Source organism: Vulpes lagopus, chromosome 18 (assembly GCF_018345385.1).
Source record: "Vulpes lagopus strain Blue_001 chromosome 18, ASM1834538v1, whole genome shotgun sequence".
Classification (NCBI taxonomy): Eukaryota; Metazoa; Chordata; class Mammalia; order Carnivora; family Canidae; genus Vulpes; species Vulpes lagopus.
In genome coordinates, this window is record NC_054841.1 from 46,155,980 (window position 1) to 46,174,508 (window position 18,529).

The 18,529-nt window shown below is 44.7% G+C and overlaps 3 protein-coding genes across 3 annotated transcripts; 1 reads left to right on the forward strand and 2 right to left on the reverse strand.

The window, feature by feature from the left end:
• Nucleotides 1–6,788: 6,788 nt before the first annotated feature.
• Nucleotides 6,789–8,514, reverse strand: LOC121477875 (pyruvate kinase PKM-like; the record flags this gene model as incomplete). The annotated part of the gene is given in 1 exon segment (XM_041732400.1): nucleotides 6,789–8,514. A coding segment is annotated over 1 exon segment (1,182 nt), but the record flags the coding sequence as incomplete, so codon positions are not given.
• Nucleotides 8,515–8,525: 11 nt separating this feature from the next.
• Nucleotides 8,526–9,284, reverse strand: LOC121477876 (NADPH:adrenodoxin oxidoreductase, mitochondrial-like; the record flags this gene model as incomplete). Its single annotated transcript, XM_041732401.1, has 1 exon — nucleotides 8,526–9,284. A coding segment is annotated over one exon (564 nt), but the record flags the coding sequence as incomplete, so codon positions are not given.
• Nucleotide 9,285: 1 nt separating this feature from the next.
• Nucleotides 9,286–10,771, forward strand: LOC121477877 (leucine-rich repeat-containing protein 59-like; the record flags this gene model as incomplete). Its single annotated transcript, XM_041732403.1, is given in 2 exon segments — nucleotides 9,286–9,704; nucleotides 9,706–10,771. Coding segments are annotated over 2 exon segments (834 nt in total), but the record flags the coding sequence as incomplete, so codon positions are not given.
• Between the last annotated feature and the right edge of the window lie 7,758 nt (nucleotides 10,772–18,529).

An 18,529-nucleotide genomic window follows, 5' to 3' on the forward strand; every position in this document is an offset into this window, starting at 1 on the left:
TTAGTTGGCACCTGATTTGTTCTCCTGCATCCAGTGAGGTGGTGATTTACCAGGTTATTCACCAGGTTTATAACCAGTCATCAGATGGTCATTCACCAGGTTGTTCACCAGGTGCTCAGACCTGGTGAAAGAGCTGGCTTGTGTTCAGGTTGAGGTCATGTATTGTGTGAAAGATGAGCAATACATTTCCCATTAAACATGGGGCCTCCGCCCAGCACAGGGAGATGTTCTTACCCATTTGAGGCCTTTTGAGGTGATGAGGATAGTGGAAGAAAGAGCAGGTCCTGCCACCCTCCTGGCATGTGCCTGCTGTGGGAGAGGCCAAGTGGAGGGCAAGAATCACCAGGAATTCAAGAATCTCCTTTTCTTTCTCTTTCTTCCTTGTACAGAGACCATAGATTCCCTTTTGCAAATGTTAAATGTGAATTCAGGGTCTTGTTATATATATTTCCAGAGGCAGAGTGTGCTGGATCAAAGTGTGCCAGGTCAAAACTTGACCAATGTATCACCCTAATAAAAATGAAGACAAATACCTACTTCCCCCAATTGGTTATATGGGTATGCTCGATCCAATCCACCATTGTCAGTCTGGCAGGCTCAAATGTAGCAGGTTTTTTTGTTTTTTTTGTTTTTGTTTGTACTGTTTTGTTTTAATATCTGTTCTTTGTCATCCTAAGCTCCTAGAGTACTTGTGCACTCACAAGTATGTGAGTGTTCCAGCCATCTTCTTTGACCACATTCTCTGTTGCCTCTCCTTTTTAAAAGTAACTTAAAGACCTCTATGCACAGGGAGGCTTAACTGTTAGATGTGTTGCACATTGCAAATATTTTTCTCTTTTTGTAGTTTAAATCTTGATTTATAGTGTTGTTATCTAGTATAAAACCTTTTCATTTTTTATATAGAAAACAGTCTAGTTTCCTGCCTATAGATCCTAACTCATTTTCTGTTAAGACTGTCAGATTTTAGTGTGTTTTTCCACTTTTGAAATTAGAATCAGAAAGAGTTGGTTTTGTCAAGCTTTTCTGTCTAATTTATCTACTATTTTGATGCCCCTAAATTTGTACTGATAATTCTGTTTTAAAACATGGAAGGGAACAGAGATTCTGTAGTCAAATTCTACAGAGTGAATAATTCGTTCAGATACACCTCATTTAAGTGAGACTGTCCAAAAACATAAATGATAGGAAAATGAATTAAAATGGAAATACTCTTTTTTAAAAGGAACTTTCAGCAACTCTATTTATTTATTTATTTATTTATTTATTTATTTATTTATTTATGATTTATTTGTTTGAGAGAGTGGGAGAGAGGGCCAGAGGGAGAAGGAAAGAGAGAATCTCAAGCAGAATCCTCCTGAGCGTTGAGCCCTACTTGGGGCTCAATCTCATGAGTCAAGATCAAGAGCCCTGAGATCAGGACCTGAGCCCAAACCTCAAGTCAGACGCTTGACCCACTGCACCACCCGGGCACCCCAGCAATTCTTAATAAAGCAACACCTCACTTTGGAACCAGAGCTATGGTTTAGTCTCCTTGGAGTCGTCCCTAAGACTCAGAGTTCATAGATAACTTCCATGTCCCCTTCTCTCAAGAAATACAAGCTTCAGTGAGACATAGCATTTCCCTTCAAAATCTCTCAGTCCATCCCTGAACCTTGCCTTTCAACACATGTTATCTATTCTTTGTAGAATGAGAAGAAAGAGATTGTGTAGGAGATAGTTCAAACTGTTGAGATTACTCAATTTTTTTTAAAAAAAGCCAAGGCCAGGAAGCTCCTTTGCAGTGCATCATTTTTGTGTGGATGTTAGATGCACATGCTGAGCAGTTCATGTTCGCAGCCTAGGCAGGGCAGTCCAGCTAGGTGCTAAGGCCCGAGTGTGGCCACCTGTCCTGGGCCCCTGGGCAGGCAGGGACCCTGGGCTGCAGATGAAGTCCTTGGCCACAAGCCTCTTCCAGAACAGGAGTGAAAAGAGGTTTCTCACTCTCTGGGTGGGTAAGGGGAGCTCAGGTGAGGCCCCTCCCCACAAGATCACCAGGCGCCAGCTCTACAGGGAAGGGATCCGTGTGGCCTCATCCCCTCTCTTCCTGACTCTTCTTGCCTCTCTGCTCACCAGTACCCCCCCCCCCCCCCACCTAAAAATCACAGGAGGCATCATTTCCCCCCACTCATCTTGGGGACTTAGCCAATGTTCTGTGGGCCTGGGTATTTTCTTTTCTCTCAGAGGTGGCAGGTTCTAATAACAGGACATTGGGTTTGATTATTTTTTTGTTGAGCTCCAGATAGAAAGAGGAAAAGAGAATATGCCTGGAAAAGGGAAGTATGGATTAGGTGAATTTTTTTCCTTTTTTTCTCTCTTTTTTTTTATAATGTGGTTTTGGTCTGGCTCAAAGGCTGGAAATGTTTTCAGGAGATTCAAATCTCTCCTTGATTTGTAGTGCTCTGAAATAGGATCCGAATTGCCTGCTGTGCAGCCAGTTGGCTGGCAGTTACCTGGGACACAACAGCCTCCGCCTGCCGCCTCCTACCCCAACCCTCTTTCTGTGCTGCCACTGGTGATCTGGCTCCTGGGCTTCGATGGTGGCACCCCTACTCCTTTCTCGTGTGCCTTTGTTGCCCTTTACAGCCTGGGGGTCTGAGGCCACTCCAGGAATGAGCTCTGCCCTGGGCACCCCTGTGGCCTGCATTGCCATTGCTTGGTACAGCTAATCTCAGCTGGTAGCAGGCCCTCCTTCTCTACTTCTGTTCCAGGAATCTATCCTTACATGCTCTTGCCAGAAGAAGCTCTGGAATCAGAGCTCTGATCGCATCATTCCTGCACTCAAAACACTGGCTTTATAAATCCTACCTGGACGGTCTTTGGCCGGGGACCAAAGCTTCACTCTTGACCTGAGCCTCCTTACCGCTGCCCCCAGGACTGCTGGCCACACTCCCTTTACTCCTCTCCAGGGGAGCTCCCAGGTGGGGAATACCCCTCAGCCTCTGCACTTGGGCTGCCTGCTCTTCCACTGCTGTAGTTCAAAGCCATGCTTGCCCTGAAAAAGAGCTGCCCCTCTCTAATGCCAGCCCCTATCTTCCTGGTGAATATGATCTCTTCTCATATGGGATTTGCCATTTTACAATGATCAGAGCTATTTTTTGTTGTTACAGAAATAAAGTTTAGAAAAAAATACACATGTGATACTTTTGTATTGCAACAATTCAAATAATACAGAAAAGTGAAAGTTTTCTGTGCCCTCTACTCTCTCCTATCTTTAATGCTTGGAGCTACTACCTCTAGAAGTTGAGTGTATGTATTTTCATTTTTTTTTTCTGCATAGAAATCCAGATGTAAGCACATAGTGGGGCTTGTTTTAAACAAATTTTGGATTGTTCTGTATTATTTTTCTGCAACTTCCTTTTCCCAAATATCAAAAACATTTTTTGTCAGCTTACAAAAATATATTCCATTATTTTTAACAATAACATGATATTCTCTACTATGCTTGTCCCATGATCTCACTGTTCTCTTATTCACAGATACATTAGGTTGTTACCATTGTTTGCCTATTACTGCTAGTTGTTCAAACATCCTTATACATTTATTTTTGTATATTTGCAGAAATATTTCTATAGGATAGATCTAGCAGTGGGATCCCTGGGTCAAGAATATTTATAGTCATTTGTCTATAAATGTCATCTCACTTAGGAGACTCTAGGTTGGTAGTGTGAATTCACCCCTTTTTTGCTGCTTTGATAAAGTCTTCAGAGTGCTGTCTGTGGGTGGTTGGGACTTTTGGTTGGAAGGAGAATATTTAATTTAATTTAATTTTTATTTTACAGCTTAAAATTTTATTTATTTATTTGAGAGAGAGCACAAGTGGTGGGGGCGTGGGTGGGACAGAGGGAGAGGGAGAAGCAGACTCTCTGCTGAGCAGAGAACCCAGTATGGGGCTCAGTCCCAGGACCCTGGGATTATGACCTGAGCTGAAGGCACTTAACTGACTGAGCCACTGAGGGGCCTCAGAGGGAGAATATTTTAGATAAAAATATCACATTTCACATATTCTTATCAAAATTAGGATAGAAAGAGAAGCTGGGAAAAATATGTAAATAGGACAGGGCTGTTTCACAGAAAGTAACCTGAGTTTGAAAGTCAGAATTGCACATTAGAATCACTTGAAGAGGGGATGCCTGGGTGGCTTAGTCAGTTAAGCGTCTGCCTTTGGCTCAGGTCATGATCCCAGGGTCCAGGGATGGAGCCCCACTTTGGGCTCCCTGCTCAGTGGGGGAGCCCTGCTTCTACTTCTTTCTCTACCTGCAGCTCCTCCTACTTGTGCCCTGTCAAATGAATAAAGAAAATCTTTTTCTTTTTTTTAAAGATTGTTTATTTATTTATTCATAGACACACACACACACACACACACACACACACAGAGAGAGAGAGAGAGAGAGAGGCAGAGACACAGGCAGAGGGAGAAACAGGCCCCACGCAGGGAACCCGACGTGGGACTCGATCCCAGGTCTCCAGGATTACGCCCCGAGCTGAATGCGGCGCTAAACGCTATGCCACCGGGGCTGCCCAGAAAATCTTTTTTTTAAAAAAGAAGAATAACTTGAAGAATATTAAAATATCCCAAGGCCCAGGTTATACCCCCATCACTTAAACCAGGATCTCTGGAGGACGATCTCAAGCACCAGCACTTTGGAAACCTCCCCAGGTCCTTCCAGTGTCCCTATGAGGCCAAGAGCCATGCTTCACTTGCCGCTCTGCTCTGGCGAGCCATAGGCATCTTGAATGCTCTGGTTGCATTTCTTTCCCCTCTGTAACATGAGAATGTTCTATCTTACAAGTTTTTGAGATGGCAAAATGAGATAGCAGTTGTGAAAACAATTGTCAAAAGATAAGAGCATTTTCAATAAAAATATAAGCCATCATTATTATTTTTCAGCTCAGCCAGTCACCGACAAAGCCAAATATTTGGAAAATATTTAAGCAGGTCTAAAATTCAGAGTGAGAAAAGAGGATTGATTGCTGAAAGAGAAAGCAATAGTTGGTTGAGCTGTTCCTAGTACTGGTGGCAACCAGAGATCTGATAGTTATGTCCATATGAAGAACAGCACTCTCCTCAATTTGTGAAGGATTGTGAAGGCAAACAAGGCAATGTCACAGAAAAGAGCAACATAAATATTTGCCATCGGCACTGATAAGAACAAATTGCTTCTGTGGACTCTGTCTCGGCCCTACAGCCATTTGAAAATTAGTCCAAATGCCAGAAGACCCAGCCTGCCCACCTCCTGCCCACAGCCCCCCCACCCCTTCTCCTGAATTCTTTATTTCAATCCCAAGGCTAAGGAGAGAATGAATAGGGGACAGAGGAGATGGCTGTGCAATTTAAGATCTAAATTTGATGATTGCATCTTCCCTGGTGTGCCCTGAAATTAACTAAGAGTGCCATTTCCTGAAATCTGACACCCACATGGGTTTTTAGCCTCTGTCTGCCTTTCCATTTCTAAATGTTCCAATGTGTCAAGCAGATTAAAGACTGAGAAGTCCTACAGTTGGAGAGATCCATTAAACTTGGTTGGATCTGCAAGTCCCAAATGTACTTTATCATGGAACTATTAACATCCCTTGAGTCACCATGCAATGCCCTGGAATGAAGGTGCCATAAGAGCTGGTCCTTGTCACTCACCAATCCAGGAGAATTCAAGAATGTCCAACCCATCCCCTTCAATTGTACTACTTTTCAGATGGGTGAACAGAGCCCCAGAGATGTCAAGAGCTGAGAATGGATGCTACCGAGCTCCTGTGATACCATGTGGTCAGGGATCCGGGCTTTGGACCTCTCGGTATGCAGGCAGTTGTTGAACAAAAACTCTCATTTTGGCAGTATGGCAAGTGGAATATATTGAACTGTGCAGTTTGACTCTTGAGGACCTCATGTTACCTATCTTAGAAGCAGTGACTTGAAATATCAATGTGGAATGCAAAGAGAATATAGTATATGCTAAATTGAGTGGCATAGACTATAAGTTGTGGTAAGCTAGCTCTCTGGAAAATAAAAACCCTCATTTGTAGTGTTTGCCAATTTCGATGGTATAAATACTTCTGCCACAGGTGAGGTCAAGCTAGCAACACGATGACGTTGAACATGGAACATGGAAGAGATGTTGGTCACCATCAGAGCAGATTGCAGAGGACAGGGAGAGGTTGGTGATGATTGGAATTGTCCAAAAGGGTTCCTGAAGGGGACTGAACTCAAGCTGGAAAATACTGAGTAAAAGGATAAATAGCAGGAAAATTGAAGCTGGCAGAAACCAGAGTCTTGTTTCCTTTGTTTTTTCTTCTAGTTTTATTGAGATATAATTGACATATGACATTGTGTAAGTTCGTGTGAGTGTATGTATTTGATTTGATAGATGTGTAAGAGCAAATGATTATAATACATTGTGTTAATCTCTCTCCCCTCACATAGTTATAATTATTTTTCTCTTATGATGAGAACTTTGAAGATGTACTCTCTTACCAAGTTTCAAATATATGATGCAGTATTGTTAACTAGAGTCATCATGTTGTATATTATATCTTCAGAGCTCACTTACCTTACAACTAAAAGTTTATGTGATTTGACCATCTTCACCCAATTCCATCCCCACCCCTGCTTCTTGTAAACATAAATCTGACTTCTATTTCTAGTTCAGTTTTTAATTATTTATTTATCTTTAAAAAATTATTTATTTATTTGATACTAAGAGGTTAAGAGGTTGAGAGAGAGAGAGAGAGAACAGAAGACAGAGGTAAGAGGTATCTTTTTTTTTTTTTTTTTTTTTGCTTCAACTGTTGTTTATTGACACACAGGTAGGCTCTATAGCAACAGGCCTGGAGGCAGCTGCAGGAGTGGGGGAAATGAAGGGTGGAGTGTTTGCCTGCAGCAACAGCTGAGCCTAGGAACAGAAGGGCAGGTGGGAGTGGGGGAGACAGGGGGGTGGAGAAGCAAGTAAGGGCCTGAGCCAGTGTAACTGGAACCACTGCCCTGGGCTGCGATACTTGCCGGTGGTCTCTAGACCCGGCCAGGCCAGGGTTGGGAGTTCTCTGCGTATCCATTTTCTATAGGAACCGAATGGAGTACACAGAGGAGGAGAAGCAGGAGCTGTTCTGGGGCTTCCAGTCCTGCACCCTTCCCTCGTCCATTGCTGGGGTGAGGTCACCTGATGTGCAGCCCAGCTCTGGGCCACCTGCACTGAACAGGGTCCTAAAAAAGTCATGTTTTACAGAGGCATTCATCTTCCCTGGCATCCCAGCCCACCAGTGCCACATGACAACCCCCGAGTGAGCACTACAAGCATTGCTGGCCTAATGGATGGGTTGGGGAAGGGGGTGGGACAGGGGCTGGAGGAGGGGCTCTGGGGCCCGTCGCGGCACAGGCACCACACGCATGGTATTGGTGAAGCCGGAGCCAGGGCGCCACCCGGTCAGCACAATGACCACATCTCCCTTCTTGAAGAAGCCTCGGGCCTTGCCAACATTCATGGCCAAGTTCACCCGGAGGTCCACGTCCTCAGCCCAGGCCTCCTGCACTGGGTCCTTACACACCACAGGGAAGATGCCGCGGTACAGGTGGGCCTGGCGAGCAGTCTGGTGGTTCCGGGTCACAGCGATGATGGGGGCGCGGGGGCGGTATCTAGCCACCTGGTGAGCGGACCTGCCAGACTCCGTCAGAACTATCAGAGCTGCTGCTCAACACTTATAAGAAGCCTCCACGCTGCCCATGGCCATGGCTTCCATGAGGTCTGTGGAGTGGCTTGAGCCTCGCACAAGTTCTTCAAACAGCTTGCGGTGGAACATGGCTGCCTCAGCCTCACGAGCTATCAGGTGCTGCATGCGAACAGCCTCCAGGGGGTAATCCCCTTTGGCGGTCTCTCCAGACAGCATGATGCAGTCAGCTCCATCCAGCACTGCATTGGCCACATCACTGCCCTCAGCCCGGGGGGGACGAGGCTTCTTGATCATGCTCTCCAGCATCTGTGTCGCACAGATGACAGGCTTGCCCGCTCGGTTGCACCGCCCGATCATCATCTTCTGAGCAAGGAAGACCTTCTCTGCAGGAATCTCAATGCCTAGATCACCTCGAGCAACCATGATGCCATCGCTGGCTTCCAGGATCTCATCAAACCTCCGAACTCCCTCATGATTCTCAATTTTGCTGATTATCTTGATGTTCTTCCCTTTCTCTCCCAGGACCTTCCTGACCTCATGGACATCAGCCGCCTTGCGGATGAAAGACGCAAACACCATATCTACGTCCTGCTCCACCCCAAATTTCAGATCCTGGATGTCCTTCTCTGACACAGCAGGCAGGTCCACAGCAGCCCCGGGGAGGTTCACACCCTTCTTGCTCCCCAAGGAGCCACCGTTCTCCACCTCCGTCACCAGGAAGTCAGCACCTTTCTGCTTCACCTGCAGAGAAATAAGCCCATCGTCCACGTAGATTTTGCTGCCCACTTCCACCACCTTGCAGTCAGCCAGCGCCTCCACCCTCCACCCATACCTAAGGTTATCTCTGGCAAGGCAACCTTCTGCCTCGAGGAAGTGCTCAGAGGTCCCTGGAAAAGAGGCAGCTGGGACCTGGTGCAGGGTGGGCAGGTGACACAACTGTGGTGCAGAGTCCCGCTGACTGGCCCCAGGCCCTCTCCCGGGCCCAGCAGGCCTTCTCTCCGTGCCAGCCAGGCCAGGATCTAGGCTCAGCGCCCCAGCAGCCGCAGCATCTCCTGGGGATCCAGCAGCTTCTCTCTGGGCTTCCCAGCACCCTTGCCCCGGGACACCTCCTCGGCATCCAGCTTCTCCCAGTCCGAGAAAGACACAGGCTGGACCCCTCGGCTGCTGAGCAGGGCCTCGATGGCCGCATAGCCAGGCCTGGGACCCAGTGGCAGCAGCCCGGCCTTCAGGTCCTGCAGTAGCATCTGGCCGGTGAGGAAGCTGTCGGTCATGGTAGTGGCAATGACCCCTGTGGGTCCCCGCTTCACCCAGCCGCTACAGTAGAGGCCTGGCACATCTATAACCCGGCCTTCCATATTGGGGATGACCCCACGTTTGGAGTCAAAGGGCATGCTGGGGTCGATGGGACGGCTCTTATACCCAACGCTGCTCAGTACCAGCCCACAAGGGAGGTCTTCCAAGTCTCCGGTGGGTACTGCACGGGCGGCCTCACCAACACCCTCCAGTCTGGTGACTGCCAGGCGAATGCCAGCCGCCCGTCGCCCATCTGGTGAGGGCAGCACCTGCTGGGGGCTTCGGAAAAAGCGGAGGCTGAACGAGGTCCCGGTCAAGGAACTGGCTGCCCTCCCAAAGGCCACCATTCTGGATCTGTCCTGCAATAAACTGACAAGTCTACCGGCGGAATTTTGTGGCCTCACACACCTGGTGAAGCTGGACCTGAGTAAGAATAAACTGCAGCAACTGCCGGCAGACTTTGGACGTCTGGTCAACCTCCAGCACCTGGATCTCCTCAACAACAGGCTGGTGACCCTGCCTGTCAGCTTCGCTCAGCTCAAGAGCCTGAAGTGGCTGGACCTAAAGGATAACCCCCTGGACCCTGCCCTGGCCAAAGTGGCTGGGGATTGCCTGGATGAGAAGCAGTGTAAGCAGTGTGCTAACAAGGTGTTACAGCACATGAAGGCTGTGCAGGCAGACCAGGAGCGAGAGAGGCAGCGGCGGCTGGAAGTAGAACAAGAAGAAGCGGGAGGCCAAGCAGCGAGCTAAGGAGGCCCAGGAGCGAGAGCTGCGGAAGCGGGAGAAGGCAGAGGAGAAGGAGCGCCGAAGAAAGGAGTATGACGCCCTCAAAGCAGCCAAGCGGGAGCAGGAGAAGAAGCCCAAGAAGGAGACGAATCAGGCCCCAAAATCCAAGTCTGGCTCTCGCCCCCGCAAGCCACCACCCCGGAGACACACCAGGTCCTGGGCTGTGCTGAAGCTGCTGCTGTTGCTGCTGCTGTGTGTGGCTGGCGGGCTGGTGGCCTGTCGGGTGACAGAGCTGCAGCGGCAGCCTCTCTGCACCAGTGTGAATGCCGTCTACGACAATGCAGTCCGGGCGCTGAGCGGCCACGACATCCTGCAGTGGGTACTGCAGACTGATTCCCAGCAGTGAGCTCGTCCTCCACACCTGCTGCCTCCCAGCCTTGGAGCTTGGATTCCTATGGAATTGGGTTCTGCTGGACACAACCTCTTTTTAGCGTCAGACCTACCTGCCATCATCAAATGGCTGCCGATTGGTACTTGAGATCTCCTCTTTGTAGGACTTCTCTGTTCCGTAGTCAGGGTTCCCTGGTGGAATAAGGAGAAGGGGGAGGTGGGACAGTCACCTGCATGCCTAAAGGAACAGGCTTGGGGTAGGCAGAGGAAAAAAAACAGCCTTTTCTAGTTATACAAAGCTGTGTAAAGGCAAGGCTTGTTTCTACTAAACGGTCAGGTCAGCTGTCACTACATTTATACTTTTGTATGTCACAAACCCTTTCTTTCATTCCTCCCTGCATAGCCAGGGCAGATCAGGAGGCAGTGTGATATTGGGGACTAAGGGAACAAACACCATACTCAGCAAATCTAGCCTAAATTGGGGGGTCGGGGGGTATACCTATTTTCTTAAGGACCTCAGACATTTTAATGACCATTTAAAATCTCAGGCCGTGAAAGGGACTTCAGGTCCATCCAGTCCAATAGAACACGTGCAGACAAGGAGACGGAGGCCTCCCATGACTTGCCTACGATCTCCCAGCTAGTTTGAAGTAAAACTGGACTCCCACTCCAGTAGCCTCTCTTTCCATCATTTTGCTTTCTTAATAATGTCTGGAGAGAACAGAACTCACACCGGAATGGAGTGTCTCAGCTGGAGTGTAGACTCTGATGGTAGGCAGCTTTGTGTCCCACAAATAGAATTCTCCCAGCTGTGAGGGTCTTGGGCAGCTCCTGTAGAGTCCTGCCTCGGCTCATGTGGCTCTCACAAAACGGTCCGGGCTCCTTGCCTCACTTTTAGAGCATTAACTCCCCGCTTGCCAGTAAACAAGGAGGTGGACCGTCAAAGCCATATTGTCTGTGACAGCTGTGGGTAGCTGGTGTGACAGAGGCAACCTGAAAACTCAACTTTCACAGAGCTGGAGGTTTAGAATTGTTTAGGTCTAGACCTATAACCACCTCCACAATGAAGGGAAGTAGCACTATGGAGCTTAAAGGTGGTGCGTTTACAAACGACTAGCACAGATGGGCAGGACTCTCCATCCTCTTGTCTGCCAGACTAAGCCTTTTCTTGCTCTGTGGCCTCCTTGGCCTTTTTTTCACAAAAGCCAGATGAAGGAATGAGAAATGGTCGTCATGGTGCTTAATCACTGAAAACTCCCAACTGCAAGCTTCTTGTCCCTCCCTCAGGAGAGCAAAAGCTTGTCATGAATCGCCAGGGAGTGGGGTTTGACTGAGCCTTAGTGGCTCATCTGGAGAGGACAGCCCCTAGTGACTGTCCCCATCCCGGGAGTGACTTATTTCTCTCCCCCCTCAACCCCCTCCCCTGGCAGCTCTGCTGCAATGGCCCACACCTTACTCAGAATCACTACACATTCCTCAGTCTTCCTTCAAGCTCCAGAGCCAGTGGTACAAATGCTTTATTGAAACTACATAGTGTGTAAAATGAGAGAAAGAGGGCAGGGGAGTTAGCATAGGGAGGAGACCCCTGCACAGGGGCCAGCTGAGGTGGCCTCAGTGGGTGAGAGGAAGGCAGGGCATGCTCAGCCCCATCCAGCCAGCCGGCTGAGGGAAGTTCACTTGTGATCTCAAGATTTGAAGCTGAGGTTCTGGATTTCTACAATCATTAAATACGTGTCTGAGTGGTCAAAAAAAAAAAAAAAAAAAAAAGCCTCCGCTTTTTTCCTGTTTGTTAAAACAGGAAGTACATTTCTCTGATTCCCCTTAGAGAAAGAATTGAAGGAAACAAAATGTGCTGGCATTCATTGATGTGTAGATGCATCTTTGTTATACATCTCAAAGCCTTTTAGATCCTATTGCACAGGAAACCATGCCTTCCATGAGGGCAGGGACCTTATTTTATTGCTATATACCCCAGGGCTTACAACAACCCCTGCTAATAGTGAGTGCTTAATAATTACTTGCTGAATGAGTGAGTATAATATCTGGAGTATCCTCTGGGAGGATCAGAGAGAGAGGGAAAGAGAATTTCCAGCAGAATCCCCACTGAGCGAGAAGCCTGCTGCAGGAATTTATCCCATGACACTGAGATCATGATCTGAGCTAAAATAAAACGTCAGATGCTTAAATGACTGAGCTGCTCAGGAGCCCAGAGTTCAGGTTTTTTAGATTCCACATACAAGAGAGATCATACAGTAGTTGTCTTTCTGTGTCTGACTTATTTCACTTAATATAAAACTCTCAAGGATTGATCCATGTTGTCACAAATGGCAAGACTTCCTTCTTTTTTCATGGCTAAAACAATATTCCACTGTGTATGTGTGTGTATATCTATATCTGTACTTTACATTTACATATTTACAGTACATATACATTTTCTTTATCTGTTTATCTGTCAATGGACACCAGTTGTTTCCATGTCTTGGCTGTTATAAACAATGCTACAAAGAACATGGGAGTGCACATGTCTCCTCGGGATAATGATTTTGTTTTCTTTGGTCATACACCCAGAAGTGGGATTGCTTGATCTATAGGTAATTCTATTTGCAGTTTTTTTTGAGGAACTTCCAGAAAACAGAATCTTTGATGAAAAACTTTATACCTTTTTCAGATTTGGAAAGAAAGGATAAACTTAACTCATCTGAGATAAAATTTACTGAATCCTAGACTTTTTAAAAATTTAGATTTGTGTGATTTTATGTCTCACATAGAGTGTAGAGCCTACTTAAAAAAAGGGCTATCATTTAGGGGTGCCTATCTGGCTCAGTCTGTGGAGCATGCAACTCTTGATCTCCGGGGTGTGAGTTTGAGTCCCATGTTGGATGTAGAGATTGCTAAAAGTAAAATCTTAAAAAAATAAAACTTTAGATTTGGACTTGTTTTTTTCTAATTTTTCTTCTAAACTTTTCATTTCAGAATAGTTTTAAATTTTAGAGAAGTTGCAAATACACTACAGAGAGTGCCTGCATATCCTGCACCTGGCTTCCACTGTGGCTAGCATTTTACACGACTATGGTACATTTATCAGAACTAATGAATCAATATCAATACATTATTAATTTTAAGATTTAATTAATTTATTTGAGGAGAGAGAGCAAGTAGTGGGGGAGCAAGTGACAAATTCTGTGCTGAGTGTGAAGCCCAAGATGGGGCTTGATCTCACAACCCTGAGATCATGACCTCAGCCGATATCAAGAGCCAGATACCCAACCAACTGAGCCACCTAGGTGCCCCTCAGTACATTATGTTTTTTTTAACTAAACTGTATACTTTATTTATAGTGTATTCATTTTTTGTCCTTTTTTCCCTATTGTCCTTTTTCTGTTCCAGGATCCTATCCAGGATGTCACATTACCTTTGGTTGCCTTGTCTCCTCAGACTTTTCTGGTCTGTGATAGTTCTCAGACTTTCTTTGTCTTTTAATATGCTGACAATTTTGAGGAGCACTGGACAGATATTTTGTAGAATGCCTTTCAATTTCTGTTTGTTTCATTGTTAGGATGGGACTATGGGTTTTAGGGAGGAAGAATGTGGAGATAAAAAGTACTATTTTCATCAAATGTATCAAGGCTTCAAGTCATCAACATGGCTTCCTGCTGAGGAAGCTGACCTTGAGTCCTTAGTCCTTGTGGTGTTTGCTAGCTCCCTCCACTGTGAGTTACTTTCCATCCTTTCCACATCACACTCTTTAGAAGAGTTCCTTCATCTGAGCCTCATTATCTTACTCTAAATTTCCACTGTGCCTCCCTTTAAAAGGTTTTTCGAGATTTTCCTCATTTCACTCAGTCCTAGATGCATGATAAGTGATCTTAAGACCTCATATTAATTAATTAATTAATTAATTAATTTTATTTTTCTTTTTTTTTTTTCTTGGACTTCAATTTGCCAACATACAGCATAACACCCAGGGCTCACCCCGTCACCCCTTCACTGCCCGTCACCCAGTCACCCCAACCCCCCCCACCTCCCTTTCCACCACCCCTTGTTCGTTTTCCAGAGTTAGTAGTCTCTCCTGTTCTGTCTCCCTCACTGATCTTCCCCACTCATTTTCTCTCCTTTCCCCTTTATTCCCTTTCACTACTTTTTATATTCCCTAAATAAATGAGACCATATAATGTTTGTCCTTCTCTGATTGACTTACTTTACTCAGCATAATACCCTCCAGGTCCATCCACGTTGAGGCAAATGGTGGGTATTTGTCGTTTCTAATGGCTGAGCAATATTCCATTGTGTACATAGACCACATCTTCTTTATCCATTCATCTTTCGATGGACACCGAGGCTCCTTCCACAGTTTGCCTGTTGTGGACATTGCTGCTAGAAACATCAGGGTGCAGGTGTCCCAGCGCTTCACTGCATCTGTATCTTTGGGGTAAATCCCCAGCAGTGCAATTGCTGGGTCGTAGGGCAGGTCTATTTTTACCTCTTTGAGGAACCTCCACACAGGTTTCCAGAGTGGCTGCACCAGTTCACATTCCCACCAACAGTGCAAGAGGGCTCCCCTTTCTCCACATCCTCTCCAACATTTGTTGTTTCCTGTCTTGTTAGTTTTCCCCATTCTCACTGGTGTGAGGTGGTATCTCATTGTGGTTTTGATGTGTATTTCCCTGATGGCAAGTGATGCGGAGCATTTTCTCATGTGCGTGTTGGCCATGTCTATGTCTTCCTCTGTGAGATTTCTGTTCATGTCTTTTGCCCATTTCATGATTAGATTGTTTCTTTGAAAAAAAAAAAAAAACAAAAAAAAAAAAGAAAAAAAAAAGAAAAAAAAAATTAAAAAAAAAAAAAAGATTGTTTCTTTGCTGTTGAGTTTAATAAGTTCTTTATAGATCTTGGATACTAGCCCTTTATCTGATACGTCATTTGCAAATATCTTCTCCCATTCTGTAGGTTGTCTTTTAATTTTGTTGACTGTTTCTTTTGCTGTGCAGAAGCTTCTTATCTTGATAAAGTCCCAATCATTCATTTTTGCTTTTGTTTCTCTTGCTTTTAGGAATGTATCCTGCAGGAGGTTGCTGTGGCCAAGTTCAAAAAGGGCGTTGCCTGTGTTCTTCTCTAGGATCTTGATGGATTCTTGTTTCACATTTAGATCTTTCATCCATTTTGAGTTTATCTTTGTGTCTGGTGTAAGAGAATGGTCTCGTTTCATTCTTCTGCATGTGGCTGTCCGATTTTCCCAGCACCATTTATTGAAGAGACTGGAAAAAAGGACAGAAGAGACTGCCCTTTTTTCCAGTGGATAGTCTTTACTGCTTTGTCGAGTATTAGTTGACCATAGAGTTGAGGGCCCATTTCTGGATTCTCTATTCTGTTCCATTGATCTGTGTGTCTGTTTTTGTGCCAGTACCACACTGTCTTGATGACCACAGCTTTGTAGTACAACCTGAAATCTGATATTGTGATGCCCCTGGCTCTGGTTTTCTTTTTCAATATTCCCCTGGCTATTTGGGGTCTTTTCTGGTTCCATACAAATCTTAAGATGATTTGTTCCAACTCTCTGAAGAAAGTCCATGGTATTTTGATAGGGATTGCATCAAATGTGTAAATTGCCCTGGGTAACATTGACATTTTCACAATATTAATTCTTCCAACCCATGAGCATGGAATATTTTTCCATCTCTTTGTGTCTTCCTCAATTTCTTTCAGAAGGGTTCTATAGTTTTTAGGGTATAGGTCCTTTACCTCTTTGGTTAGGTTTATTCCTAGGTATGCTTTTGGGAACAATTGTAAATGGGATCGACTCCCCAATTTCTCTTTCTTCGGTCTCATTGTTAGTGTAGAGAAATGCCACTGATTTCTGGACATTGATTTTGTATCCTGCCACACTGCCAAATTGTTGTATGAGTTCTAGCAATCTTGGGGAGGAGTCTTTTGAGTTTTCTATGTACAGTATCATATCATCTGCGAAGAGGGAGAGTTTGACTTCTTCTTTGCCAATTTGAATGCCTTTAATGTCTTTTTGTTGTCTGATTGCTGAGGCTAGGACTTCCAGTACTATGTTGAATAGCAGTGGTGAGAGTGGACATTGCTGTCGTGTTCCTGACCTTAGGGGAAAGTCTCCCAGTGCTTCCCCATTGAGAATGATATTTGCTGTGGGCTTTTCATAGATGGCTTTTAAGATGCTGAGGAATGTTCCTTCTGTCCCTACACTCTGAAGAGTTTTGATCAGGAATGGATGCTGTATTATGTCAAGTGCTTTCTCTGCATCTATTGAGAGGATCATATGGTTCTTGTTTTTTCTCTTGTTGATATGATCTATCACATTGATTGCTTTACAAGCATTGAACCAGCCTTGCATCCCGGGGATAAATCCCACTTGGTCATGGCGAATAATCTTCTAATGTACTGTTGGATCCTGTTGGCTAGTATCTTGTTGAGAATTTTTGCATGTGTGTTCATCAGGAATATTGGTTTATAATTTTCCTTTTTGGTGGGGTCTTTGGTTTAGGAATTAAGGTGATGCTGGCCTCATAGAACGAGTTTGGAAGTATTCCATCTCTTTCTATCTTCCTGAACAGCTTTAGGAGAATAGGTTTGGTTTCTTCTTTAAACATTTGATAGAATTCCCCTGGGAAGCCATCTGGCCCTGGACTTTTGTGTCTTGAGAATTTTTTTTTAAGATTTTATTTATTTATTAGAGACACACACTGAGAGGGACACATACAAAGGCAGAGGGAGAAGCAGGCTGCGTGCAGGGAGCCCGGCATGGGACTCAATCCTGGGTTTCCAGCTTCATGCCCTGGGCTGAAGGCGGCACTAAACCACTAAGCCACTGGGGCTTCCCGGGAGTTTTTTGATGACTGCTTCAATTTCCTCCCTGGTTATTGGCCTGTTCAGGTTTTCTATTTCTTCCCGTTCCAGTTTTGGTCGTTTGTGGATTTCGAGAAATGTGTCCATTTCTTCTAGATTGCCTAATTTATTGGTGCATAGCTGCTCATAATATGTTTTTTGTTTTTTTCTCATAATATGTTTTTAAGATAGTTTATATTTCCTTGGTATTGGTTGTGATCTCTTCTTTTTCATTCATGATTTTATTAATTAGAGTCTTTTCTCTTTTGTTTTTAATAAGGTTGGCTAATGGTGTGTCTATCTTATTAATTCTTTCCAAGAACGAACTCCTGGTTTTGTTGATCTGGTCTACAGTTCTTTTGGTCTCTATTTCATTGAGTTCTGCTTGAGTCTTTATTAACTCTCTTCTGCTGGGTGTAGGTTTTATTTGCTGTTCTTTCTCCAGTTCCTTTAGGTGCAAGGTTAGCTTGTGTATTTGATTTTTTTTCCCCAATTTTTTGAGGGATGCTGGTATTGCAATGTATTTCCCTCTTAGGACTGCTTTTGCTGTATGCCAAAGATTTTAAAGGGTTGTATCTTCATTTTCATTAGTTCCATGAATCTTTTTAATTCTTCTCTAATTTCCTGGTTGACCCTTTCATCTTTTAGCAGGATGGTCTTAAACCTCCACGTGTGTATGTTTCTTCCAAAGTTCTTCTTGTGATTGAGTTCAAGTTTCAAAGCATTATGGTCTGAACATATGCAGGTGACGATCCCAATTTTTTGGTATCGGTGGAGACCTGATTTGTGACCTAGTATGTGGTCTATTCTGGAGAAAGTTCCATGTGCACTTGAGAAGAATGTGTATTCAGTTGCGTTTGGATGTAAAGTTCTGTAAATATCTGTGAAATCCATCTGGTCCAGTGTATCATTTAAAGCTCTTGTTTCTTTGGAGATGTTGTGCTTAGAATATCTGTCATTTTTAGAAAGCACCATGTTGAAGTCTCCCAGGATAAGTGATTATTATCTAAGTATGTCTTTACTTTGATTATTAATTGATTGATACACTTGGCAGCTCCCACATTAGGGGCGTAAATATTTATGATTGTTAGGTCCTTTTGTTGGATAGATCCTTTAAGTATGATATAGTGTCCCTCTTAATCTCTTACTACAGTCTTTGGGATAAACTTTAATTTATCTGAGATGAGGATTGCTACCCCTGCTTTCTTTTGAGGACCATTTGAATGGTAAATGGTTCTCCAATCTTTTTTTTTTAGGCTGTAGGTGTCCTTAGGTCTAAAATGAGTCTCTTGTCGACAAGACACTACTTAGCCTCTGCAATGTTTCCCCAGAATTTCATATTCTCTATATGTTAAGTTCGTATATGCTTTTCAAAAGTTCTTTTCCCCTCTGTGATTTCTATTAAGAATCCCAAGTATTCCAGTGATTATTTTAAACTGTATGCTTTTCATTACTTCTGATACCATTTCTTCATTTTTATTCAGTCCATGTTAATCTAACATGGCCATGTCTTAACATTTATTGCCTGAGAAGCTTATATCAGATTATCAGGAGCTCAGCCAGCCAAGTGGTTCTTTCT